The sequence below is a fragment of the Rhinichthys klamathensis genome, unplaced genomic scaffold (assembly GCF_029890125.1).
Source record: "Rhinichthys klamathensis goyatoka isolate OS25496 unplaced genomic scaffold, OSU_Roscu_1.1 h1tg000868l_1, whole genome shotgun sequence".
Classification (NCBI taxonomy): domain Eukaryota; kingdom Metazoa; phylum Chordata; class Actinopteri; order Cypriniformes; family Leuciscidae; genus Rhinichthys; species Rhinichthys klamathensis.
Window position 1 is genome coordinate 60710 of NW_026607234.1, and position 26787 is coordinate 87496.

The following is a 26787-nucleotide window of genomic DNA, read 5'->3' on the forward strand; positions in this document are numbered from 1 at the left end:
TGTCAATGGCCAACAGGGATTTTCTGTCAGATTCTGCAAATGTAAGAAGTTTTAGCTTATTTTGCTAATGCTGACAAGAAAGTTGAGCCAAACCTGAACTAACCATGCACAGCTCACACAAAGATTAATAGCTGCACTCAATATCTTCATTATAAAAACACTGCTCTCCCAAGCTTGTTTGCATCATTGTTGCACTATACAAATATGCTCAGAATGGTTTTTCCAAACATTCGCATTATCTGGTTTAATCTGTGCATTGTGTCCACATTTTCTGAGTGCATGAAGTGCATTTAAAGGCAATTTTCTCATTTCTTTCTAGCAGCAGAAAGAAGGGAAGCAGACATTTTAAATATATTACTGGAGTAATATATCAAAAGTGTATCTGTACTTTAACTCGAGTACGGGGTTGGTCACTGACATAGCAAATAGCATCACATAATAACAAGGCTCTGACAATTATGGATTACAAGAGGAACACACAACAACACTGAAACTCTAAAGTTAACTGAGCCTGGTTGTTAGCAGCGGCCGTATCATTATAACCGGGTCCCACGCGTTCACAGGCGGTGATCTTCTCACTATGTGCCAATAAACCAGCATGTTGGCAGGACCCCTTCAGATTCAAGCACTCCCCTGTGGACCATTAAACAAGGCTCCAGGGCGATCCGTGACATGGGCACATTTACAGTGTGACAAAACTGACATAGTTATCGCAGGGAAAATGAGCTCTTGTATAATGATGCAAAGAGTCAAAACATCAAGTCGAATAATGTGACGGGGGCTCCGCAAAAGTATTTCGACACTTAAACCACATTAAAATATATATTGGATGTCATTGCACTACTAGATGATAAAACATAAAATCAATGTGACACCTGCAAACAAATTATTGATGATTAATTGAGGGGCTGTTTACATGACACCGTTTTCAACTAAAAACGTACAACTTTTTATGAGTTTTGGCCGTTCATTTACACGACAAGGCTGTTTTGGGTGCCTGAAAACGTACATTTTTGAAAACGGGTTTTTATGGTATGTTTACACGACAACGATATGCTTAAAACGGAGAAGTTTTTCCTTTGATTTTTCCGCGTACAGACGACGCCATTGTCAAAACGATCCACATTCACGCGTAAACGACTAAAAACGCTGTATTCTGCTGCCAGGCCAGTAGATGGCGATGAAACACTATTGATCGGACACGTAATGCGCATGTGAATGACGTCATCGTCTTCAGAGATTCACGATTTTGTTGTTTATATGGAGACCGTTTTCAAAAACGTGCACTTTGAAACACGCTTTCAAACGTTTGCGGTTTCAGGCATCATGTAACAAAGGCCAAAAAGCATAAAAAGTTTTATTTGAAAACGGTGTCGTGTAAACAACACGAATCTTTCGTGGATCCGCGTTCAGTGCCGCTGCTGACGTAAGACGCTGCTGACGTGTGTCTGGTGTGTGTGTGTGTGTGTGTGTGTGTGTGTGTGTGTGTATTCTGGTTCTGTTGTGGATCCGCGTTCAGTGCCGCTGCTGACGTAAGACGCTGCTGACGTGTGTCTGGTGTGTGTGTGTGTGTGTGTGTGTGTGTGTGTGTGTGTATTCTGGTTCTGTTGTGGATCCGTGTTCAGTGCCGCTGCTGACGTAAGACGCTGCTGACGTGTGTCTGGTGTGTGTGTGTGTGTGTGTGTGTGTGTGTGTGTATTCTGGTTCTGTTGTGGATCCGCGTTCAGTGCCGCTGCTGACGTGTGTCTGGTGTGTGTGTGTGTGTGTGTGTGTGTGTGTGTGTGTGTATTCCGGTTCTGTTGTGGATCCGCGTTCAGTGCCGCCGCTGACGTAAGACGCTGCTGACGTGTGTCTGGTGTGTGTGTGTGTGTGTGTATTCTGGTTCTGTTGTGGATCCGCGTTCAGTGCCGCTGCTGACGTGTGTCTGGTGTGTGTGTGTGTGTGTGTGTATTCTGGTTCTGTTGTGGATCCGCGTTCAGTGCCGCTGCTGACGTGTGTCTGGTGTCTTCACAAACATGTCTAAGGATTTCCACACAGAGGAAGACTCGCATTTTTTTGCCCAGCCATATTTATTTGAACCCGAAATACACGGGCGCACCAGACACACGTCAGCAGCGTCTTACGTCAGCGGCGGCACTGAACGCGGATCCACAACAGAACCAGAATACACACACACACACACACACACCAGACACACGTCAGCAGCGTCTTACGTCAGCGGCGGCACTGAACGCGGATCCACAACAGAACCAGAATACACACACACACACACCAGACACACGTCAGCAGCGTCTTACGTCAGCAGCGGCACTGAACGTGGATCCACAACAGAACCAGAATACACACACACACACACACACACCAGACACACGTCAGCAGCGTCTTACGTCAGCGGCGGCACTGAACGCGGATCCACAACAGAACCAGAATACACACACACACACACACACACCAGACACACGTCAGCAGCGGCACTGAACGCGGATCCACAACAGAACCGGAAGACAATACAATGCTGAATAAAGTCCTAGTTTTTGTTATTTTGGAGCAAAATGTATTTTCGATGCTTCAACACACTCTAACTAACCCACTGATGTCACATGGACTACTTTGATGATGACTTTATTTCCTTTCTGGACAAGGACAGTATACCGTACATACATTTACAATGGAGGGACAGAAAGCTCTCGGACTAAATCTAAAATATCTTAAACTGTGTTCTGAAGATGAACGGAGGTCTTACGGGCTTGGAACGACATGAGGGAGAGTCATTAATGACATAATTTTCATTTTTGGGTGAACTAACCCTTTAATGCTTCAGAATACCAAGACTTTGGACAAGGCTATGCTTCTAACTTTGTGGGAACAGTTTGGGGCCATTTTCTATTCCAGCATGAGTGTCCAAATGTCTGGTATGGGTTAAAAATGTCAAGCATCCTAGTAGCCTATGTAGGCAGTAAACAGCAAGGCAGCTCACCTTTTAGGAACAGGGCCGAGATTACAAGTGGACAGGAACATGGTGATTTACATGGAGAAAGAGGAAGAGAAAGGAGGAGGACGAACAGACACAAACAGACTGCGGTGGTTATAAATAGACGGAGGATGTGAGAGCGCGTGTATAAGCAGCTCTTCTGTCCTACTGCAGTGATGCTAATGGAAGTTAATACTGAGACACAGGAGGACAAACGACAGGACAGAACCGCCACGGGAGGGGAAATTACTCGCTCTCGTGAAATATTCTGATCTTCAGCATTTTAAGGGAATTGTCAGTTCTTTTCGAAGATCAATCATGCTGGAATGATCATATTTATGAGATTGCATGTGAACACCACCACAATGCTGTTTCTAACTTTCAGTCCAGCCTTTAAATCAGGTGGCATATCCATTACATAATAATTAGTTGACTGTAAAGTTTACTTTGTACACATTTTGTGTATTTTGAATGAGAAAAATAGTAATTAAACTTTCCAGAAAACTAGTCCGTTAATGAGGCAAGAGGCTTGCATTGCTAAACTACATTTCCCATCATTCATAGCCCACAATACAAGCAATAATGCCTTTATGTTCAGAAGTAAGAAGTATCCAATATCTCACACCTGACTGTGGACTTTAAGGATTAATGTGCATCCTTATTTAGGTGAAGCTGTCTTTTTCAGAAAGTAAAAAAGATATATGAATGAATTTGTCTGGTGAGCTGGTTGATGTTGTAACTACATCATTTTGTGGTTAAAAAGGGGCTAACAAGTGATAAACTGTTGGCCCTCACAGGAATATGCAGCACAAACAATCTTTCAGAAATGTGATATTACAGCAGAACCTGAAGAGCAAACAATACACTCTGCTTTCCTTATTCTTTACACATTGGTCGCAGTTTCTAAAAATATCTCCACCCTTTCCACCCTGCTATTTCTAGATCACCGGTCACAACTGGGTCTGGAAACTGACAATCATTCCAGCACTTTCACAATCCCACAAACCCTGCAGGAGAGGGAGAGAGCACGGACACACTGGTGAAGGTGGAGAAGCGCTGGTTTGATGACTCAGCAGACGGGGGTGTCTTGTTATCCAATTTTAATTTATAGGTTCAAGAACATTATTTAGTTAGTAAAGAAAACCCCCAATTAATAAACACTATTTTCAAAAATGATGGATGCTTAAAAAAAAGCTTTTTTTTTTTTTTTGCTGACTTGGTTTGCTTTGTTGAAATACTGGTGAAGAACGTCAAATGCAAATATAATGTAAATCGGAAAAAAAATATAGGCTACCTAAAATATGACTGCCGAGCACTGTTTGTTTTAGAGCTGCTGTTGTTACGGTAACGCGAACAGAAAGTTGCAGTTTTAGGTTTGGGATGAACCCTTCACACACTGCAGTAGATGAGGACAGGCTTCTACATTTGTGTTGTTATGATGTTATTTTAATGAGCGGATGCTACAGTCTGTTACAGACATTCACAGAGCAACTGTTTGCAGTATTTTGCTTAATTCTCTATGTGAAACCTGGTTATTAATTATTTAGAGAGGCCATTTATTTGGATAAATTAAATTATTTTGTTTCAAGACAGCAATTTTCCCTTCTGGCCAACCAGTGAGTGAGGGATAATGCAAAAATGATCAAACATTTATTGTGAGTGTGGCCTGAGATAACAAAATGCTTGTGGTAATGCACAGTAATGCTCAGCAGATAACTCTATAATGCTTTGCACAATGAGCATAAATCTGCTTTATATGACTGCCTGCCTGGCCAATAAGCAACAATTTCAAAGTAATTTTAAGACATTAATGTCCATTTTGCTTTTTTTGCTTTTCTCTGTAAAGTCCCTAGAAATGTTTTAGGCATCAATTGCGCGTTTGGTAATGTGTGGGAACTTCCACAAATATAATCACAGAGCATCAAAAGGTTACAAAAGTGCCCATAAAGAGCACGCTTATTGTTTTAGTCTCCTATATAAAGCTCTCCAAGAGGACTATATGGATTCGCTCCACTCAAAACCTCTCTAATGAAATGTAATCGAATGTCTTAATATGCTGTGCTGACATGTGCCGTTAGGTGTTCAAATCGGGTGTTTTATGCATTTACCACAATCAGCGCTTTTACGCATACCATTGCGCAACCGTGTGTTTGTGCGCGCGCACGCCAGGACACCTGCTTCGCTGTTTGACAGTGTTGCGCTCTTCGAAACTTCTCCCGCCAGAATCGATTTAGAACGTTAGTAACAATTAGCCTATTCTTCTAACGAATTACGTTACATATGAAATTAAATAGCGATTATAAAACTATTTTAGAAGCGCTCCACTGTAGCACTGTAAAATAATTTCGGGGGTGATTGTGGGCGGAGCATTTACTCTGTCTAAACTGAGGGAAATCACATGGGGCCGGACCAGAAGCATGGTAAACAGAGTGAGGAGGAGGGTAAAGTTAAACTGGTGGCGTTCACGCACCATGGAGAGCGCCTTTGCGCACTGATCTGTTTGGGAGAAATCACTTAAGTTGATGTCATCTGCAGACTTTTCTGGATTTAATGTGTGTTTATCTGTGAAGACATGGAGTGAAGCGTTTTGCGCACCGGCCAGGAAGGATGCCCGAGCGAAGATGTGCAGCAGCCGGAAGATCATCTGGAGTTTGTTGGTTCTGTCGACGCTGGAGATAGGGCTCGGGGTGTCCAGCATCGCCCTGGGCGCGGTGGGCATCATCCGGGCGAAAGCCGAGCACAAGACCCAGCAGGGCGACGCTTCTCCGGTATGGAGCGGAGTGTGTGTACGTCTCACTTTTTTTAGTCTTATTCAGCTTCAATAAATGAGCTGTTCTAGCAAAACTCTCAGCCACTGAATGCTTGTGCAGTATCTGATTAAAAATGATTTGTTGTCAGTCAAAAGGTAACATGTTTTGGGCATCCATAGTACCATGGTATTTTTGTAAGAAGAACCATTTATAGGCAATATCATGTGTATAGTGTACAGTGGTGTAACTGATACCAGTATTGTACCATGGTACAGTATGGTAATCTGACCTATAGAGTAGAATGGAAAAATTTCTAATGTCATAACTTAATGATTCATCAAAAAGTTGTCTTAGGTTGTTGTTTTCTTCACAGATAAATACTGTTTCGGTTTGCTCTAGAAATGTCAGATAAGACTCGTTGTCTGGTGTTTTGTGAGGTTGTGATATATGTGAGATCTTTCCATCATTAACTCCTATAACTTCATTTGTGTCCGGTTCAGTTCTTAGCCTATATACACTGACTCTACTGTCATCTGAATCCAGTAATATCATTTTGTCACAATTCCATTCATGTTATTTCGGACTTTCATTTGGTTCATTTAAGTTGATCAAATATGACCGATCCTGCTTTGTCTCTCATAGTTTCTTATCTGCGGGCTGTGTGGCATGCTGTGTGCACGGAAAAGGACAGGACTGATTGTGAGTACGCACTTTATTCTCCTGCACACATTCAACTGTACTAGATCTCTACTGTACACTAGCCTACTGTTACACACACACACAAGCCAGTTCACATTTTCTAGTCTCCCAGATCATGCTTTTCGAAGATTATTGGAGAATATTTTACATGCAAAATATTTTCATGGTAAATTCAATGTGTTGCTTACCATTTCTGAAAATAGTTTGAAAGTAAATCCTACACCATTCCTTTCCAGCATATACAAGAACACATACACTTTTTTTTATTCTTGAATGTTAAACACATTTATTGCACTGTTGGTTGAGTTTTATGATAGGTTCTTCAGATCAGTGTTTAGGTTTCTGGATTCTTTAAAGCACCAGTATATATTGTTGCTGTAGAGAATAAAAGGTTCTAAATTTAAACTTTAAATGGTTTTGGGTTCTAATTGGAACCATTGTAAGCGTGTAGAACACAAATAAACGGTAGAATTCTACGGTTTAAAGTGCCTCTTATATTCTTTTTTAAAGGTTCCTAATTTTGTTTTGAGGTCTCTTACAATAGGTTTACATGCATCCATGTAAAAAAAAAACATTATTTTCTCATAATATACATCATTATAGCATCAGCTCTTTTCTCACAGTGTCTGAAACAGCTCAATCAGGGATTCAGTCTCTCTAAGCCCCGCCTTTCTGAGAGCCTGCTCTGCTCTGATTGGTCAGATGGCCCAGTCTGCTGTGATTGGTCAACAGCTTACAGTGCATGTCAGAAACCAAACGCCCATTACTATATTTGAATTTCAGCTCTTCCTCAGCACTTTATACACAGAGATACGAACAATGGCGTCGGTTTTTCTTTTCATCGATCTCATCCTTTGGAAGTGGGTTTGCTTTGGCAACAGAAAACAGCGTCTTCTTAAACCAAACTCTTCCCGTCTCAGATACAAGTGTTTGAGGGCGGAGCAAAGTAGACGTTGTTCTCCAGCAGCCAATGAAAACTATAGATGGCCATTATGCAAATTAGCTACAAACCTACATAGGTTTGTGCAAGACGTGAGACTGGAATTACTTATGACCTTTAAAACTTTGCAGACCTTTTACATTCACAAACATGAAAGGTTACAGACCGTGTCTCACCACAAAATCTGTGTGTTCTTAATTTAGAAATGCTAACTAAATCTAGAATAGAAATAGTTTGTTGTGGACGTCAATATAAACATGCACATCAGAGACCAGCTCCAACTCACAGTGAGTGTGTGTGTGTGTGTGTGTGTGTGTGTGTGTGTGTAAATATCCCAGGATACTTCACTGAGAGACGAGATTCAGTTAGCCACCGTGGAGTGGAGTGAGCCGCCCCAGAGGAGAGTGTTAATCACTAATCAATACTGAAGTGAACCCTCAGTCTGAGAGCTTCCATGTATCTCTGATCCTTCTCTCCACGTCTCTTTTCATAGCATTACTTGTTTTCCTCTGACTTCTTGTGTACACGCTTTCAGGTTTGTCCTCAAACACGCTTCTTTCTCCGTTTTCTTTTTTCTTTTTCATTTTATCTCTCTCCTCGTCTGTGGATTGATTTTGTTTCCCTGGGCCCTGACTGTAATGTTACTGTAAGGCTGAACGCAAACCCTCGCCGTCTGCCTGTAATGATTCAGGAGCTACTCAAGAACACTTAAGCATTGTGTCTCTAAATCACATAGTCTTTTAGTCTCATCTCAGCAGGGTTTAGACACTTAAAGGGATAGTTCACTTTGAAATTAATTTTTGGTATGTTTTAGCTTACCTCAAGCGCATCCAAGATGTAGATGTCTTTGTTTCCGCAGTAGTTTCAATTTTGATATTTTTAGGTCAAAGCGTTCTTGTCTGTCAGTCATATAATGCAGGTCTATGGTCAACACCTCAAAGAGCATGCACAGAGAAGTCCAAATTAAACATGATTTAACCCTCTGGGGTTCTTCGGGTCAAAAATGTCCCGAAGCGTTTAAATAAAAAAATGTTAAAAATCGTAGCTTCATCGGAATGGTCCAAAACTTGGTGACTTTTTTGGTACTTGGTATATGAACACCCAAAAAAATTGGGGAAAGGATTTGAAAAGTCTAAGTGGTCTTAAAACAAAATAGTCACATTCAGGACCTTCGGGTCAAAAATGACCCCCATAGGAAATGAATGGGAAATTGGTAAAAATTTTAATTTTTTGTGCATACAATCTACAAAACAGCCAGGATTCAGAAAAAAAGCACACAACAGTGAAGGGGTGAATCTCTTAAAACAATGGGTGACAAAATGCTTTCCATTTGTTCTCTTTATAATGCAGTGTTCAGGTTTGACTGTATTATAAAGTAAAACTGCCACTTCAAATTACCATTTAAACCAACCAAAAAAAAAAAAATGTAAAAAAATGACAAAAATAGTCTTTGAGAATCTGTTATTATATATTCAAATCAACAACCTAAAAAAAATTAAACAATATGTGAAAAAATCACTAGAGTGTTTCTACCATAGGTTTCTACAGAGAGCTGTAAATCCACTAGTGGTAAAAATGTGCTATTGCGTGATAAAAATGCTCAGTGTGTCCACCAGAGGCTCCGATCTCATTTCAAAAATTGCTTTCATGAGGCCTAGACTTGACTCCAAAATGAAATACAGCTTTAATAAAAAAATATTTTTAAATTATATATATATATAAATTTTCTATTATATTCAATGGGAAAAAATGGGTCTTAATTATTGCATAAATATTAATTATAAATCATAAAATTATCTCAAAACACCAAAAAAGAAAAGAAAAAATATTATTGAACAAAAATATATTTCATTGATTTTACTCAAATAAAATGTATCTTAATGCCGCCCTCCGGGTCATTTTTGACCTGAAGGTCCTGAGTGTGAGTCTAAAATGAAGAACTCCAGAGGGTTGACTCGTAAATGTAAGTACACATTGATGGCCTAAGACACGAAACGAGCGGTTTGTGTGAGAAAACGAACAGTATTTATATCGTTTTTACCTCTTGTAAACACAGCCACGTCCAAGTGATCTGAGGGCGCGGGCGCTTCGGTCTTTTCCGGAAAGCGCCGGAAGTGATCTCTCGCGCGTGTACGTCACTCATTGTTTACACAGAGATTTCGGAAGTGTTACCTTTCACTGTGAAGATCTAAACATATTTAAATATAAAGGCCATCAATGTGTACTTACATTTACGAGTCATTAAATCATGTTTAATTTGGACTTCTCTGTGCATGCTCTTTGAGGTGGTGACCATAGACCTGCATTATATGACTGACAGACAAGAACGCTTTGACCTAAAAATATCAAAATTGAAACTACTGCGGAAACAAAGACACCCACATCTTGGATGCCCTTGAGGTAAGCTAAAACATACCAAAAATTAATTTCAAAGTGAACTATCCCTTTAAACAGAACATACTGTGAAAAACAAAATGTTTTGTCTGTTTCTCTTCCGTGTGTAATGTGATATAGGCTGCGCTACAGTATGAATGGAATACTAGTATAGTATGCTGATGAGTATGTTTTGCGTACTAGTTTTGAATAATAATAGAGACGGTTCGCAGAATCAATAATGCAATAATTTAGGGAAATGACAGAATGGCTGCTTTTGAAATCAGATGCTTATTCACTTCTATAATTTAAAATTGTATGCGTGATACAAATGTTTCAAATAGTAGTATGCTACATTTGCTGTCACATGACCTCAAAACATTGCATGTTTAAATCAGTGAGAGTTAGAAATATAGTACAGTGCATTTTTCAATTTAAAAATAAGCCATTGACTTATGAGCAAAGATAGCAGTATGCAGGTTGCAAACTTCCAAGGTGGCATGAATGTGCTGAGCAACCTTTTAAATGAATGGAAATGCTGATAAACAGCTTTTTTTAGACATACTCAGTGCATCTATACTGCATACGTACTACAAAAACAAATAGTTCAGGTATACGCAGTTTAATCATGTTGTCTACCAACAAAACCATCATTTTCAAAGCCTTTTATTGTTAGCAATTTATGATAGGAGTATGCAATACCAATATATAAGAGATTTCTAGAACACTAAAAGGGAGTGTGTTGTCCAACGTGTTCATGTGCTGTAGTCAGAAGTTTCTTATGTAATTTGAGGTCAAATCTGTCCTGAAGTGTTGAGCTGGCAGATAATGTCACTGTCTGAACGTGGTCTGAGCGATTACAAAAACACCGAGCAGCACAATCCATTCTCCCTGTACACAAGGGTTTCGTCTTCACCCTCCGTTTACAGTATTTCTGCTGTGCTGTACTCTTCAGGTTAATGTACTGTCTTTGACCTTTATGAGCTTTGAAATCCCTCTAAACAACACCTTAGCGACTGCATAGCAACACCCCGGAAACCTAGCATTATGGTTGTTACTTTTGCACGGGCAAACACCACAAAAGTACTTAAACAAAAGTATACTTAAATTAAGTACTACAAAAGTAATTAAATGGAATAGATATTTTAATTTGTGTCATTTATAATGATGTATAATTTTTTTTATAATGTATGTATGCAATATGCATTATTATTTTAATGATGTATGCATGTAATATGCAATATTATTTTAATAATGAATTCATGCAATTTATATTATTATTTAAATATTGTATGGATGCAAAATGTGTTATTGTTTATTTTACTATTGAATGCATGCAATATACATTGCTATTTTAATTATGTGTGCATGCAATATGTGATATTATTATATTGTGAGTTTGCAATATTCATTATTATTTTAATATTGTGAGTATGCTATATGTGTTATTATTTTACTAAGCATGCAATATTCATAATGATGTATGCATGCAATATCTGTATTTATTTTCATATTGTGAGCATGCAATATGCGTTATTATTTGAATGATGTATGCATAAAAAATGCCATTTATTTTAATATTTTATGCCTGAAATATGCGTTTTTATTTTAATATTTTATGCATGCAATATGCATTATTATTCTACTATTGTGAGCATGCAATGTGCCTATTATTTTAATATTGTGAGCATGAAATGTGATATGTGTTATTATTTTAATTTATATGAATGCAATATGTGTTATTATTTTACTATTGAATGCATGCAATATGCGTTGTTATTTTAATTATGTGTGCATGCAATATGTGTTATTCTTACATTGTGAGCATGCAATATGCATTATTATTTAAATATTGTGAGCATGCGTTTTAATGATGTATGCATGAAATATGTTTTTATTTTAATATTGTATGCATGCATGCAATATGCGTTACTCTAATAGTGTGAATTATTATTTTAATATTGTGAGCATGAAATATGTTATTATTTGAATAATGTATAGATGCAATATGTGTTATTTGAATGATGCATGAATGCAATAGACACAAACAGCTAACATTATGCATGTTTCTGTTTCTCTCTCAGATGATCCTATTTTCCTCCTGCTGCATTTGCGGGTTAATTGGTGGAATCCTGAACTTCCAGTTTGTCCGCGCACTGGTCAAGCGTCCGGACACCATGCGCTCTCTTCATCTGGCCGTCATGTCTCTAGCGTGTCTGGGCATCAGCAGCTGCACGCTGTCCACGTGGTTGACCTGCAGACTGGCCAGCAGCGAACAGCAGCGCATGTTTCTGGAGAGAGAACATTCACTGCATCACTCGCACGAAATGGCAGAGAAGGTACGACAGGAGCTGGTATGTTTGTGCAGTCTGTGTGTACCGGCTCACAGGCAACATTCAATTCAAATTGCTTTCTAAATACAAGTTCCTGTTCTTATTGCGAATGATTCCAAAGAAATTAAAAATGTCAGTGAAATTTAATCATTTGTTCCACCTATGAAACTATTTTTCTTTTCAGTTGATGTCTTGTAGGCCACATGGACTACTTTTTTATCGTGGTTTTGAGTTCCTATATGACCTTTTATAGACTAAAAGGGCCTTGATGTGTCAAGATGCTTCAGATCAGGTGAAAAGGGTACAAATTGAATTAATAGACATCACCATATGTACCCAGGTTGATTAATCAGAGTACATTACAAGGTTTCTGAAATGTTATGTTTAAAGAAGCAGACAACATATATTTAATCTAATTAAATATGCACTAATTTGCAGAAAATTTCCGGAACAGAAATCTCAACATTGGATAAAATCCGGTACAAAAAGGTCTGTAAAAAACGTACAAAATTACAAAGTACGAAGTCATTCCAGCGGGAGTACTTCTCTATATCAGTGTCAGTGTTTCTGAACTCCCTGAAACGCCTCCATTGTGGTCTTGAGTTTTCTTCCAGGAATGAACACGTCACAATATTCCTCATTTAAATAATTCCCGTCCCAGGCATAAGCAAAATAGCGGGTGCCTGGTTAGTAGTGTGTTGAAACTGGCGGTTATGGAAGGGGCGTTGACCAATGGTTGACCAATCACAACACACTGCTCCAGCCGACCAATCAGAGCACACTGTGCTTTTCAGAAGGAGGGGCTTCATAGAGACAGGAACTAAACAGAGCGATACTGACAGACTGGGAAGAGAGGAGCTGCAACAATGGAGAATATGGGGAAAATAATGTGTTTTTGAAGATTCAAGCATGAAAATATATTCTCGTACAGCCCAAAAACAAAAACAAGACTGCAAAAGGACATAAAATGGCCGCTACAGACAACGTAAAAATAAATAAACAAACAAACTTAAATGTGTATTTTGGGAGTAAGAAAGAAGACATATTATGGAAGCAAAATCTCAAAATTGACCAGTGCTTGAAAAAAACAGCGGTTTGCCTTAAAGCGCCAGTACATAATTTATCATTTATTTATTTTATAGTAGTACTTTATGGAACTTAAAAAGGTTCTTCTATGACAATAGGCTTCTTATTTTTGTGTGAGTTAAAACATTTATTTTAAGTCTTAAATGTGTCAAGTTTGTACTGTCTTATGATTCTCTGTGTCACACTTGCATCAAATTATTATTGCTCGTATTTAGAGTTAGTTATCTGAACAAACCCTAAGCATTAAACTTCAGAGTGTTTCTTGTCCCCAGGCACACAGGACTGGTAAAAACATACAGAAGCTAAAAATGTAAGTTGTCTGTTTGAGTGCGCGTCTCGGACTGAAACCCGGCCGTGTGTTTGTCTGTTCGCAGGAGGTTTTGGATAACACCAGCAATGCCATCTCTCAAATCTCCTCCAACGGGCGGAGCGCTTCTCCATGACGGCTCGCTGCCCACACACTCTCGACTGCACAGTTCTTCACTCTGATTGGCTGAGTCAGGCTGACAGCTCTTCACTCTGATTGGCTGAGTCGATCTGACAGGAGAAGCAGAGACTGTAGACGCAGCGTCAGATGTATTGAACAGACAGACAGCCAATCAGTGTCCAGTTACCTGATGACCTCAGGAGACCTTGACAACCAGCGTACAGAAAAGATATTTGAGTACGAAACAAGCATGCAAACGATCTTCTCTCTCTTTCTGTGACTCTTTCTCTCTTCCTGTATCTAGATAAAGGGAATGTTGAATCTGAAATTGTAATCCTGATATTGTATGGTATACCGAATGCTTTTATCCTGACCGTATCAAATGCACACTGTAAAATGCCTGTAAAGATATTTATTAATTTACAGTATTTTTATATAGGGGCTTCATATGAAAATGAAATAAAGATGTCAAATGTAATTTGTGGTACAATGACTGGTGATTAAACCATTAACACACAAAAACACTTTTACTTTACACACCACAATATCTGTTGTTTTAAAGAAATATTTAATATATACAGTAGTCAACATTTGAAGTGGATCAAAACCTTTCATCAAAGTTATTTTTTTGAACAATACCCGTTCTTGTCTTAGGACAACTTTGATTAACTTTTTTGATCCACTTCAAATGTTGACTACCTACTATATATATATATATATATATATGTGTGTGTGTGTGTGTGTGTGTGTGTATGTGTTTATATACTGCAGACTGAACCTACAGCATTTTTCATAAGTGCTGTAATATTCCTCATTAGTTTTTCATTTGAATCCAGTTTTACATTTTTCTTTTTCAATTTATAAATTAATTTTTAATAATTTAATTTATAATTTAATTCTAATTATATTTTATTTTTACTTTTAAATAGTTACTATTAGCGACAGAAAAAACCCCAGATTTTTTTTAAAGTCACAAGAGTTTATTTATTTATTTTTGTGTGTAGTTCTCCTCCTCTCCGCTGGAGGTCACACGTCACTCGCCGCTAAACAGTAAACACACGAGCGAACGCACCACGTGCTCCTCCACATGTGTTCAGCATGGCGAACTGGACTCAGGAGGACGGTGCTGCGAAACCCGTCACAAACCCCTCGGATGTGTCCACAATAGCGCAGATATCTAGCGGAGATGTCACGGCCAGACCCGGGGGGAATTCTGCGGTGGTTCCGTGTCTCATTCCGTCGTTCGCGGGCGCGGTGAAGCTGCTGAACGCGCATTACTCGTGCCTGGTGCTCGACACGCACCGCAGACACGTCGCGCTGCCGCCCGTATACCTGCGAAAGAAGAGGCTCGGCATTCAGGAGGAGCTCAACGCAGAACTGCTCAAATACTCCTGCAGGTAAAACAAAAGGCTTGAAAGAAAATGTCATAGAAAATGATGGTAATGCCGCAGTATTTTGATACATCATGGCACAGTGACAGCATTATTTATACATTGTAGCGTTAGTGCTTTCACTGCGATGGTTGAGTCAGTAAAACCATAGTATTGTCTAGAAACCTTTAAAAAATACTCTAGTACTGTTTTGTAAGTGTGTCATTGCTGCTGCTTGATGGAGGTCAATCACATTCATATGCTACTCCAATACCGAGTATTGCCACTTTGATAGATTTCATAATAATATGGTATTGTTTTTTTGTTTTGTTGTAAAATTGTCAATTAAAGGTAGGGTAGGCAATTTCTGAGCGGCTAGCAATAGCAAGTTAGCTATACATTTATTTACTTTACATTAAATGTTTTATTTATTTTAATTATTTATTTATTTATTTAGCGTAATCTTAGTAGCACTCCCTTGTCCCCGAACCTTTCGCTTAAATCATGGTAAAAACTCTTGCACCCAGCCAAAATGTCTATATGAACAACATTTATTAATATAGGATCAGACTAAGGAATTTACCAGGCATTATTTTTCTGGTTTTGCAGTTTGAATGGGGTTCCTATGGCGTATGACAACATTAAAATCGTAGGACAGCATGGAGACATTTATGATGATCAAGGATTCATTCACTTCAACATCGAGGCGTCGTTCGTGATCTTCAAACCGCAGATTGGGTCGAAGCTCGTGGTATGTTTAACAAGATCTTCATGAGCTAGAGATCGTGTTCTGTGCATGAATGCATTCTTGTATTTGCTCTGGCTGAAGATGTTTAATGGTGTGTGTTGGATGTCCCTCAGGGTGTGATTAATAAAATGGGAGTGGGTCATGTGGGCTGTCTGGTCCACGGCTGCTTTAACGCATCAGTGATGAAGCCCAATCTGCTGAGCCCGGAGCAGTGGAGGGACTCTGGCCTGAGTGTTGGACAATGCCTGGAGTTCGAGGTCTTCAAGCTGGACGCTGAAGCTGCTGGTGTTCTTCTCATCAGAGGACGGCTGGACAAATCCAGGTACGCTGATCAACACTGTTAAAGGCGGCTGCAGTGATACAATGACTTTAGTGATAGGCTCTTATTTAGAAGGCAGGACTAAGTCTGCCATATTTGCCAGTGGCGTAACACACAGGTGTGTGTGTGTGTTGTGTGTGTGTTAGGGGGGGGAATCGCTAGGCACCTCTCGATTCGATTACGATTCAGAGGGCTGCGATTTGATGCTAAAGCGATTATCGATTATCTGAATCTTTTCTTTTGTGTGGTTGTGTGACTATAAATACTTTGCTTTAAAAGTACCAAGTAATGACCCATAAAGAATTAGTGTACAATATATTTTCGTAACATTGCAAAGAACCAACAGGAAAATAAATGTGTGCCTGAACTAGCAGCATACTTGTAGTAAATTAATAATATAACAACGACCGGTACAGCCGAGTGTTTTTCCTCCTCTGGGTGGAAACATGTCATTTGGCTTCTCATATTTGTCGTGTTTCCGAAATATTTTAGTTTTATTCTACAAAGCTTACAAACTTGTGTGGCTCTTGTCCAGCTCCTTTCCCCCTTCAACTTCATAGAAGCCAAAATATTTCCACACATCAGCTTCTAACACGGAGGGTGTTTGGATTTCGCGCTCCGCCATCGCGTCTCTGTTATGTGCACGCCACAGACGGACCGTCTACACTTCCGCGCTTCAGAGTTCCGTCTTTTGCGTACCGCCAATATTACGTTATTATTTATATATATTAGGGCTGTCAGTTAAACGCGCTATTAACGGCGTTAACGCAAACCTATTTTAACGGCGTTATTTTTTTTATCGCGCGATTAACGGTCTTTTTGGCCTAGCAAACTTTGTAGTTTTTTTTCACATGCTTTTGCAACAGGAGCATGCGCGGCGCTGCGCTATGAAACCCATTCATTTCAATGGCTTGCGCTGCGCGAGGACGTTTTGAAAGCGCAAGCTGATCTAGCTAGACCGCTTGCGCTTTCAAACAAAACAACAGGATGCCGCACGCACTTGTTTGGGCTTGCGAGCCGGATGCGCGAGCGCAAATCTCTGCTCGCGCGCGGAATATAATGTGCTGAGCGCGAATCTCTCTGCTCGCGCGCGGAATATAATGTGCTGAGCACGAATCTCTCTGCTCTCTGCACTTAAAACGTGTTCAGTCAGTGCAATCGCGAATCTCTCCTCTTCCCCAGCTAACAATTTTAGGTTATAAGAACGTTTTCATAACGTTCCCATTAAGTTATAAAAACGTTATTTCTGAATGTTATAGGAACGTTCAAAACGTCCAGTTTTGAGTGGATGGCGAGCGCGAGACGCCGAAATGGATGCCAATAAGATTCTGAATGGAAAGTTTACTTTTAAAAAGTTGCCAAATGGTTCCATTGACGAGACCAAAGCGATCTGTGTGTTTTGTCGTTGTGAACTGAGCTATCATCATCGCAGCACGTCCAGTCTGAAACACCACTTGATGATGGCCAGCACACACACACACACACACACACACACACACAGCTGATGCGAATTCTCCGCCCCCTCGTCAATATCAGGACCTCGTCAGTATTTCTTTCACCCTTTTATTGATGGACAGTGTTACATTGTGTGAGAGATTATTTGCTCCAAGTGAGAATGTTAGTGTGAAATTGAACACAGTATATGCCAATGTTGTTTTCAATAAAAAACATTTGCACAAAGCAAGCCGATCCACTTTTCCATGTTGATAAGAGCATTAAAATGAGAAAAAATAATGGGACAAAAAGAAATCAAGAGACATTTAGAATAGATAAAAATGTGCGATTAAATGCAATTAATCTCGAATTTAACTATGACATTAATGCGATTAATCGCGATTAAATATTTTAATCGTTTGACAGCACTAATATATATATATGTTTTTTTTTTTTTTTTGATTTTTTATATTTGTGAATCGATTCAGAATCGTCCACGTCCGCATCGCGATGCATCTAAGAATCGGCTTTTTCCCCCACCCCTAGTGTGTGTGTGTGTGTGTGTTGCTAATGGCGATAATAAATACATAGATTCGACTTTTTAAAGCGTGTATTCTAATGGTCTAGTGGCAGAACTTTTGCCTAGCGTGTCAGAGGTCCCGGGTCCTAATCCGCACTCGTATAGGGTTTTTTCTTTTCATCAAACCCGATTATGTTTATCAGTTATTGCATATCAGGCAGGGACACGTTTGTGTATATTTTGTTTTGTAATTTCACCGGAACGAATAGAGTCTCCACAATGGATTGAAGCGCGCGTCCGAGTGAAACTGTGCGCGAGCCACAAGAGAACACAGTATCCGCGCCACTGATCGCAACGAGCGCGTTGATCACTTGATAAAAAAACACATTTCAGCGCTAGATCGCCTCTTATTTAACAAATGAACACGCTCTGCTAGTTAACTGGAGATGTTTTATTTCTGTTCCCTTATATTTTTATTTATGTTCCCTTTAAGCTGCGCGCGGCCGCGCACTTCTGATGCCTCGGCCGCGCACTTCTGAAGCGGCGGCGCGCAGAAAAGAATAAAATGCCACGCAGAGGACTGACGCGAAATGTGTGGGGAAATCCATTTGATTGTAGTTTAAGTGAGAAATAATTTTAGTGCTCTGGTCAACCGCTATAGAGTGAAAACTGGTGAATGCAGTTTACAGGTTTCATAGAAAGAGAACGATGTGAGCGCGTGTGATTGGCAGTGAGTCGTGTGTGCGGACCAAATAGCTCAATACGAGAGGCAACGAGAAACGCAAAGACATGTGAAATAAAATCACATCATCATATTTTAAAGAAGAGTGGTTTGATTAAAGTGGTGGAAATAACGGTTGATGAACACAGAACGGTAACACACCCACCCGCGTGCAAACTCAAAATACATCATTAGTTTAAATAGATGTTTTTGTGTGGGGGGAGTTTCAGGGATGGTTAGATTATAAAAAAGTTCACATATTCACTTTTCTTGAAAATATTTAGCTATTAGATCTATTTAAATGCTTCAGTTTGTTTTCATATTATAATAATATAATATGTAAACAAATTGAAGCATTTAAACTGATATATTATATCACTTCAAATACTTCAATTCGTTTTTTTATATTATATTAGGCCTATATTTTATTATATTATAATCCTAAATAAAGAATCTCACAAGGGTATTGTTTAGGGCTCCTTGCCATTAAAAGGTTTGAAACCCCCTGCTAAAGAAAATATTGGAAATTCATAAGCAATAAACAATCATTTAACTTTGATGGTTTAATGCTGCCTGTACAATTAATTGACTGTACAAAAACACTTTATGGTTTTCCCAAACCATCTCAGTGTAACAGCTTAATTTTCTTCCATACTATATTCTATTATTGTAAAGAATTGAACTGTCCTGCAGAAGATTTTGTAAATTATTTTTCATAGGATTTCTTGCTAAAGACTGTAGGCTACAGTTAACAGCACTGTAAAAAAAAAAAAAAAAAAAAAATCAGGTAACCTAAAATGTGCTTCATTTAGTGACTTCTTCATTTGTTAAGAAGCTTGTTTTTCGAAAATATGATTTAATACCAATAAGTTACATCAAGGGTCAAATAACATAGAAATGGCACATTCAAGTTAAAAGTTACAACTGAATGTTGAAACCATTGTGTTTCTACATGCTGTACAGGTCAGGTATAAAGAATATTTTTGCTCAGGTGGCGAAAAATGTCCGCCCAATAGAAAAAAGTTTTGCTCACAAGAAAAAAAATTAGAGGGAACATTGAATATGAGTGCACCGTCTTTTTATATCTAAAGTCTTTGCTAGTTGTAAAGAAGAGAATGATGAGAAATTGGTATTGTCAACACAGCAGTTTAACCTTTGTAGTTTAGACACTGATACAAAGGAAAACTGAAAAAAAAAAAAAATAATTCAGTGTATCACTACATTAAATGTCAGTCAGATGATATTAACCTTTTCAAATGTCCAGTTCTTTCTTGAAATATGTGACATTTTGACCAGACTTTATGCTAATAGATGAATTCTGCTTGTTTCATTTACTAACAACAATTTGTTGTTGACTTTTAGAGTGCAAGAGCTCATGACCCAAACCGAACAAAAGGAATCAACTGTAGAATCCTCTACAGAACCAGAACCCACGGAAGACACGACCGTCAGTCCAAAGCCCAAGAAGAAGAAGAAGAAAGACAAGCATGAGAAGGAGTCTGTGAACGACAGCAGCCTGCAGCAAACGTCAGAAAACAACCGAACCACTGTGGACACAATGGAGGTGGACTCCAATGCAAACGGACATCACAAAGAGAAAAAGAAGAAGAAAAAAGACAAACGACAGGAGTCGGATGAGATCTCGCCCGCTGAGCTCCCGGCGAGCGACTCCAGCGGGTATTTGAGCGATAAAACCAGCAGAAAGAGAGCGGCGGAGAGAGAAGACGCCACTGAAATAATGCCTGCTGCTAAAATGAAGAAGAACAACAAGTGATATCTGTCACAGGGCATTTAATGAACTCAAAAACTTTGTGAGATTTATATTTACAGAATATAATAAAAGATTTTTCCTCTGGAGTATTTGCAGTTTTATATTTCCACCTAAAGAGGGCAGCATCACTCTTGGAGAAAGAAAGGTTCAATTGAAAGAAAGGATCAATTGGGTTCTGTAGAGAACTTTAGGGTTTTTGACTCAATTTTAAAGAACCCTTTATAGGCCATGAGACGGGACCCCAAATTTGGGCTACAGGTACCATTTTGAGGGATTAAATTTATTTTTGATTTTCATGAAGGTACACATCTCTAGTGTTGGAAAATGTGTGATAGCATCCGATCCATGGTAGCTTTCATTAGAAATCAAATCAACACTTATATCATCCTACCTCAAAGTAAGGTGTTCAGTGACTACAAGAGAGAAAAATGTATCCTTTTATAATTTTAAAATTTTATTTTTAATTTTTTTATTATAAAAATTCAATTTTTATAAAATTAAAAATGTATTTAAAGATAAATTCATTTATCCTTTTTCTTGACATATGTTTGAAAATCGTCCTCCGTAACCAAAAACTACCTTGAATCTAATGCTATCACACATTTTTCAAATACAGGGTCATATACCTACACAAAAATCACCATGCGGTTTAATCCCTCAAAATGGTACCAATCAACCCTCTGTCTCACGGCCTATAATGCCAAAAAAGGTTTTATTAGGAGAAATGTCTTAAATTATTGCATAATACTTTCATGTTAAATGGGCTATTTCATTTTTTTCTAGTGATAAAGTATGTGTACGAGCTGCTTAATTCATAACATTTAATTAATATTAAAAATGAATTAACTAAATCCATAAAATGCTTCCATTATGGGAACTCCTATATAAAACCTTTTCTTCTAAAACTGATCTGATTCAAAACTCAGGAACTTATCAAATTTGGTGTCAGAAATAAGACCACCTTTCTGACTTCCGTTTTATTTTTGTTTTAATAAAAGTTTTTTTTTTGTGTGTGTGTCAATGACATGCAAATTTTCTGAATTAAACATGAATTTCACACATGTATTGACATGAATACACCTCTTCCACATGGCTTAAACATTAGAATTCAAATTAATTTTTATATATTTTGAGGATCCTAAAGTCAAAACTTTCTAAAATTGTATAGCACCTGTGATCATAACATACCGGTAATTGAAAGCTTGAAAAGTGGTTTGGCTTCTATGATTCTTAAATTTAGTTTAGAAGTTGCTTCGTTCTGTGACATTTATAAATGATTTGGATTTGATATTAAGCCTTGAGCAACTGGAAAATAGAGTGCCATAAAATACTCTAAATTATTTGCAATAATCAGCTAATAACCCCCTTTGATTAAAAATATATATTTTTTTTTTAAAGTATTTGATAATTGTGTTTTTTCCTTCTTTCAATGTACAGTATTCTGTTTGAAATTATTCTGGGTGTGTTTAATAGTTATATTACCTGTTTAATAAAGTAAAAGAAAAAGAAGAAAAAAAACATGCAGGAAGAAATTTTGCTGTCATGTGACGAATCATGAAACAAAACAAAAACAAAAAAATAATCAGTCAATACATGATCGACCCTTCTTCCAAAACGTGTTTATGTCTTACCCTGATTCACTTTGGTCCATCTATTATAAGTGTTTCTATTTTAGATCTGTCAGGACGGTTTTCGCGGGAAATTGCGTACAGTCACCACTGATCTATAAAATGTCATTCTATATAGATCAGTGACAGTCACTCCTTTCTCGTCATATCCGTCAATAGAAAAACGTCTGTGTAGGAGTGGCAGAGGTTAGTTTCACAACAAGCGAGAAAGGTTGATATGGAGCAGCTAAATCTCCAAACTTCGGGGAATCGCCCGTTTTAAACAAACACCGAACAGAGGAGAGTCTGCTGGCAAAAGAGAACCAGACAGAGCTCGTTATAAAACAAGGATCGACATTGACTTGGCTTTTGGAGATGGTGAGAACTGACGGGATTTGAAATGTTGTAAAAGCGATGCAAAGATGGCGTTTTTTTTGCTCAACAGGTGATTAAGGTGTTTTATTGAACAGATAAATTCTCATTTGTAGCTCTTTAACAGAGTTCATTGCAAAGCATGATTGTGATTGTGAAGGCACATATTCATCCGCACAGTCACGCAGAGCCAAAGCACAACCAAAACAATGTCCTTCCGCAAAATGAATGAGGTTTTGTTTTTTAAACACTAGAGGGCCATAGTTTACAATTAAAAATATCACATACTTTCATATTTTACGAAATGGAAACACTAATTTAGGTTGTCAAATATCAAAACAACTTCATATTTGTCAAAATATAACTGTACAAAGTTTTGCTTTTGAAACTGTATTGAAAATAATGATCAAGATGTGTAAACTGGCTTATTCATGATGCAAAGAAAATAGATGACTGTTTTTCCTGATTACACCACTTGATATTTCCATGACTGAATCAAAACATTTCCTGAAAATGATGCAAAGGTTGTTTTTTCCAAACCATGGCCATTTTTTAGATGTTTTGATGATCTCTCAGACATGCTTATTTGTCACTGACCCTTTGACCTATTTTTTCTCAGGTATTGCTGAATAGTTGATGAATGTCTGGTTCAGACGCCTGATTCCCGCTTGATTCGTGTAATGTTTTGGACTGCTCGATCCTGCAATCCCAATCCGTGAAGGTGTTTGTGGGAAACTTCTCCTCCTCTGTGAGTAAGTGTGTGTCATGGGAAAAACGCATGAGCATCGGTACAGTAAATCAGAGACCTTTGCTGAAGGTTTCTGAGATCTTCAGCCAGAGCGGCCCTTCTTTTATCACGCCAGAGTCCGGCGGCACGTCTGGGTGTGAGGGAAAGATCTGAACCTGGAAACGTTTCAGTTTCAAGTCAGTTGGGATTATGTCCAGACTGATACATTTAGCTTTTCTTTTGCCCCTTTTGTTTGACTAGACAAAGTGAGTCTATTTCACGGCTTCAGGGGAGTTAGGATCCCTCATCCTGAAGGATCCAGGGAGCTCTGTGGGAGGTGTCGGCTCAGATCAGGGCCAGACTGGCTCATAGTTCGAATTGTTCTCACTTAGTTTTTCCATGGCTGGGAGTGCTGTGATTCGGTGTGTGGGGGTGAGAACGTGACATTTTGTCGGTTTTATTAGGCCTTCACTTCTGATAAGTGGCCCTCGCGCTCATGCGGTGAATTATATCTTTTTGAGGTTATATGGGGTGTGAGACAAACCAAAGCTCATTCGGAGTCTTCTATTCAGTGTTTCTGAAAGCAAGAAAAGAACATGCTTCACTCTTTACTCTTGCAAATTATACCGTGTTTGTCCTACCAATGGAAAACAGAGGGTGTCATTATTTGTTCAAATTGAAAAAGTGTCATTATTCAGCTTAAAGTCCCCCTGTAGTCAATTATTTTATCCCTTAAAACTCATCTCTCATCACCCAAATGATATATTTAAGCGTTTTTTCTTTGGAAAAAAAATCTTCATGCCTTAAAATAGCTTAAATGTAACTCGACACCCTTGCCTCATTTAGTATACGCGGTTCTATGAATATGCAAATGAGCCCCGCCTCCACTCACTCGCTCAGCTCAGAGATCCACTCGTTGACGATCACTCGTTGATCTGATTGGTTACAAGGTAGTTTGTGACGTCAGAAACAGAGACTGTCTTTGGTTCGGAAAATACTATGGTGTTGTGCAATGGTAATGCAATGGTGTTGACATGAATTTACACATGGTTTGTCTTAAGGCATATTTAAAACACCACATAGACATATAAACGTAAATGTAAAAATTAAAATATGTTTTAATTCAGTTCAATAACTGTCGGTGTTGCAAAGTTAATCAATTATGATATGAGTTCAATTCAGTGATAAAGCAGCTCTATAGAAAACTATAGTCATTATTCAGCTCAATTAAGTCTGATGGTGCCAATGCAGTTAAACTGATGACATTACTGAATATTAATCGTTTCATGTGCACTTCATGTTGTGCTACTGTATTTGTGTGACGCATACGTTGTTTCCTATGGTGTTCCAGGCAAGTTGAACCCTAATAAGTGACTAACTATAGAAATAAGGCTCTATGTAGACAGGAGACAGCAAGGCAGCTCACTAGGTTTTGGAACCAAACCACACACTCCTTAAAATAAAGGTTCTTTATTTGCATTGATGGTTCCATAAAGAACCTTTAACATAAATGGAACATTCCATTCCACAAAAGGTTCTTTACAGTTGAAAAATGTTCTTCACTCTAATAGTTCTTTTAAGAGTTCTTTGGGGAACCAAAATAGTTCTTCTATGGCGTAACTGTGGAAAACCCCCTTTATTTTTTAAGACTGTATTTTTAAGCTGTGTTTATTTTTACAGCGATTGCATTTGCACCATAAATAAACCCACAGACTCTTTCTGTAGTGCAGCCAAAACGGGCATGATATTCTTCTTTACTTTCTATCGTCTCCAGTTTTTAATTTCCTGGCAGATATCCTCGTTTCCCGCGTCTTCGCTTTCTTAATTAATTGATGCAACAAGGCCGAGCTGTCATAAATCTGTGCGCCCTCGTCACTGATTATGTCCCAGAATAACCCGTCCCGTTCCCGTCTGCCAGATCAGACTCCGTGTTCAGGCTCTCCAGGTCATTCTGTACCTGTCGGGAAGGCTTGACTCATCGCAGGGCGCTCAGACTAAACTAACCCACTGAGTACTCCCAAACGCCTGAGGTTTCAGCATTTAACTAGCCAAATTCCCCATGGATGACACTCATCCCTCTTGTGTCCTCATGGAGACGGCACTGTTTTGGATGGGCTCGTGTTTAATGCCACTTGAGTGTGGTTTTTAATTCAGAGACATGCTAACAAAAACAATCAGTGAATGGCTAGAGTTCTTGGTTTACTCGAGCAGCCTCACGGATGCCGTACGTTCGTCTGATGTTGGTTTATTGAGGCCGTCCTCAGAGAGAGAACAGGAAGTCAGTTACGTTAGAATCCGGTTGATTGTTGATTTGTGGCGCGAGCGGCTGATTGGTTGTTTGTTTCGACTGAAACACATTCATTAGAATCCCTCCCGCACCACCCAGTCTACTATGAGCATGTTTATCTGGTTTACTTTTGACATTTTAAAGTATTACTAACAGTTTGAGCTGTGTGTGAATGAGTCTGAGGGATTTTCCATATTCTAACATAATACACTCTGGTGCCAGATTTGGGTGTTTCAGCCATTTGTTGTCAGCTAGTAGATCTAAACTAAGATCTAAGCAGTGATATTGATTCCATCCATCCATCCATCCATATTCCATCTATCCATCCATATTCCATCTATCCATCCATCATCCATATTCCATCTATCCATCCATATTTCATCTATCCATCCATCCATCCATATTCCATCCATATTCCATCTATCCATCCATATTCCATCCATCCATATTCCATCCATCCATCCATATTCCATCCATCCATATTCCATCTATCCATATTCCATCTATCCATCCATATTCCATCTATCCATCCATATTCCATCTATCCATCCATATTCCATCTATCCATCCATATTCCATCCATCCATATTCCATCTATCCATCCATATTCCATCCATCCATCCATATTCCATCCATCCATATTCCATCCATCCATCCATATTCCATCCATCCATATTCCATCCATCCATATTCCATCCATCCATATTCCATCTATCCATCCATCCATATTCCATCCATCCATATTCCATCCATCCATCCATCCATATTCCATCCATATTCCATCCATCCATATTCCATCTATCCATCCATATTCCATCTATCCATCCATCCGTATTCCATCCATCCAAATTCCATCTATCCATCCATCCGTATTCCATCCATCCATATTCCATCCATCCATCCATCCATCCATCCATATTCCATCTTTCCATATTCCATCTATCCATCCATCCATATTCCATCCATCCATCCTATGGATTATTATCCCATTTTTATTATTATTTAATTGTAAATGATTATTTTAAACATTTATTGCACATTTTATATATCATGTTGTTGGCAAATCAAGCAATAAGGTGCTTGAGAGTGTGTGTTAAAGTGATTTCCCCCCTCTGTGGTTTACCACAGCACCTCTTAAGCAGGGTAAAATCACCGAAACGCTTGGCCTCACGTCATTTATCTGTAGAATTCTCCTCAGCGTTTCTTCAGTTTTATGGCCGGTGGATCTCAGAGACGGACTGCTGCCAACACCAGTGACATAAGACAGTGGCCTGAGATTTATGTGCATCTGCAGAGGACAGAGATGAGCTGAGATGGGTGGAGAGGATTTGT

At 38.7% G+C, this 26787-nt stretch overlaps 2 protein-coding genes across 4 annotated transcripts; both read left to right on the forward strand.

Annotated features, from left to right (window-relative positions):
• Nucleotides 1-5383: 5383 nt before the first annotated feature.
• LOC130078425 (transmembrane protein 196) lies at nt 5384-13998 on the forward strand. 3 transcript variants are annotated; one of them, XM_056243937.1, is made up of 4 exons: nt 5384-5739; nt 6364-6420; nt 11818-12087; nt 13527-13998. In XM_056243937.1, the coding sequence occupies exons 1-4, from the start codon at nt 5494-5496 to the stop codon at nt 13593-13595; spliced, it is 642 nt and encodes a 213-aa protein (XP_056099912.1). In that variant the 5' UTR covers nt 5384-5493; the 3' UTR covers nt 13596-13998. The 3 variants fall into 3 exon arrangements, with proteins under 3 accessions (XP_056099912.1, XP_056099910.1, XP_056099911.1); XM_056243935.1 differs by having other exon boundaries at nt 5384-5757; nt 13527-13996; XM_056243936.1 differs by having other exon boundaries at nt 5384-5757; nt 11818-12072; nt 13527-13994.
• Nucleotides 13999-14632: 634 nt separating this feature from the next.
• polr1f (RNA polymerase I subunit F) lies at nt 14633-20548 on the forward strand. Its single transcript, XM_056243922.1, has 4 exons — nt 14633-14976; nt 15559-15700; nt 15811-16019; nt 20054-20548. Exons 1-4 carry the CDS (start codon nt 14678-14680, stop codon nt 20463-20465), a joined length of 1062 nt encoding a protein of 353 aa, XP_056099897.1. The 5' UTR covers nt 14633-14677; the 3' UTR covers nt 20466-20548.
• The last annotated feature ends 6239 nt before the right edge of the window (nt 20549-26787 follow it).

Excerpts from the sequence above, each read along its gene's own strand:
- polr1f (XM_056243922.1), top strand. The coding sequence starts at position 14,678 with ATGGCGAACTGGACTCAGGAGGACGGTGCTGCGAAACCCGTCACAAAC. Across the intron at positions 14,977-15,558 it reads CTGCTCAAATACTCCTGCAG|TTTGAATGGGGTTCCTATGG; the intron begins GTAAAACAAAAG and ends CTGGTTTTGCAG. Across the intron at positions 16,020-20,053 it reads GGACGGCTGGACAAATCCAG|AGTGCAAGAGCTCATGACCC; the intron begins GTACGCTGATCA and ends GTTGACTTTTAG.
- LOC130078425 (XM_056243935.1), top strand. The coding sequence starts at position 5,494 with ATGTCATCTGCAGACTTTTCTGGATTTAATGTGTGTTTATCTGTGAAG. Across the intron at positions 5,758-6,363 it reads CGGTATGGAGCGGAGTGTGT|TTTCTTATCTGCGGGCTGTG; the intron begins GTACGTCTCACT and ends TGTCTCTCATAG. Across the intron at positions 6,421-11,817 it reads GGAAAAGGACAGGACTGATT|ATGATCCTATTTTCCTCCTG; the intron begins GTGAGTACGCAC and ends TTTCTCTCTCAG.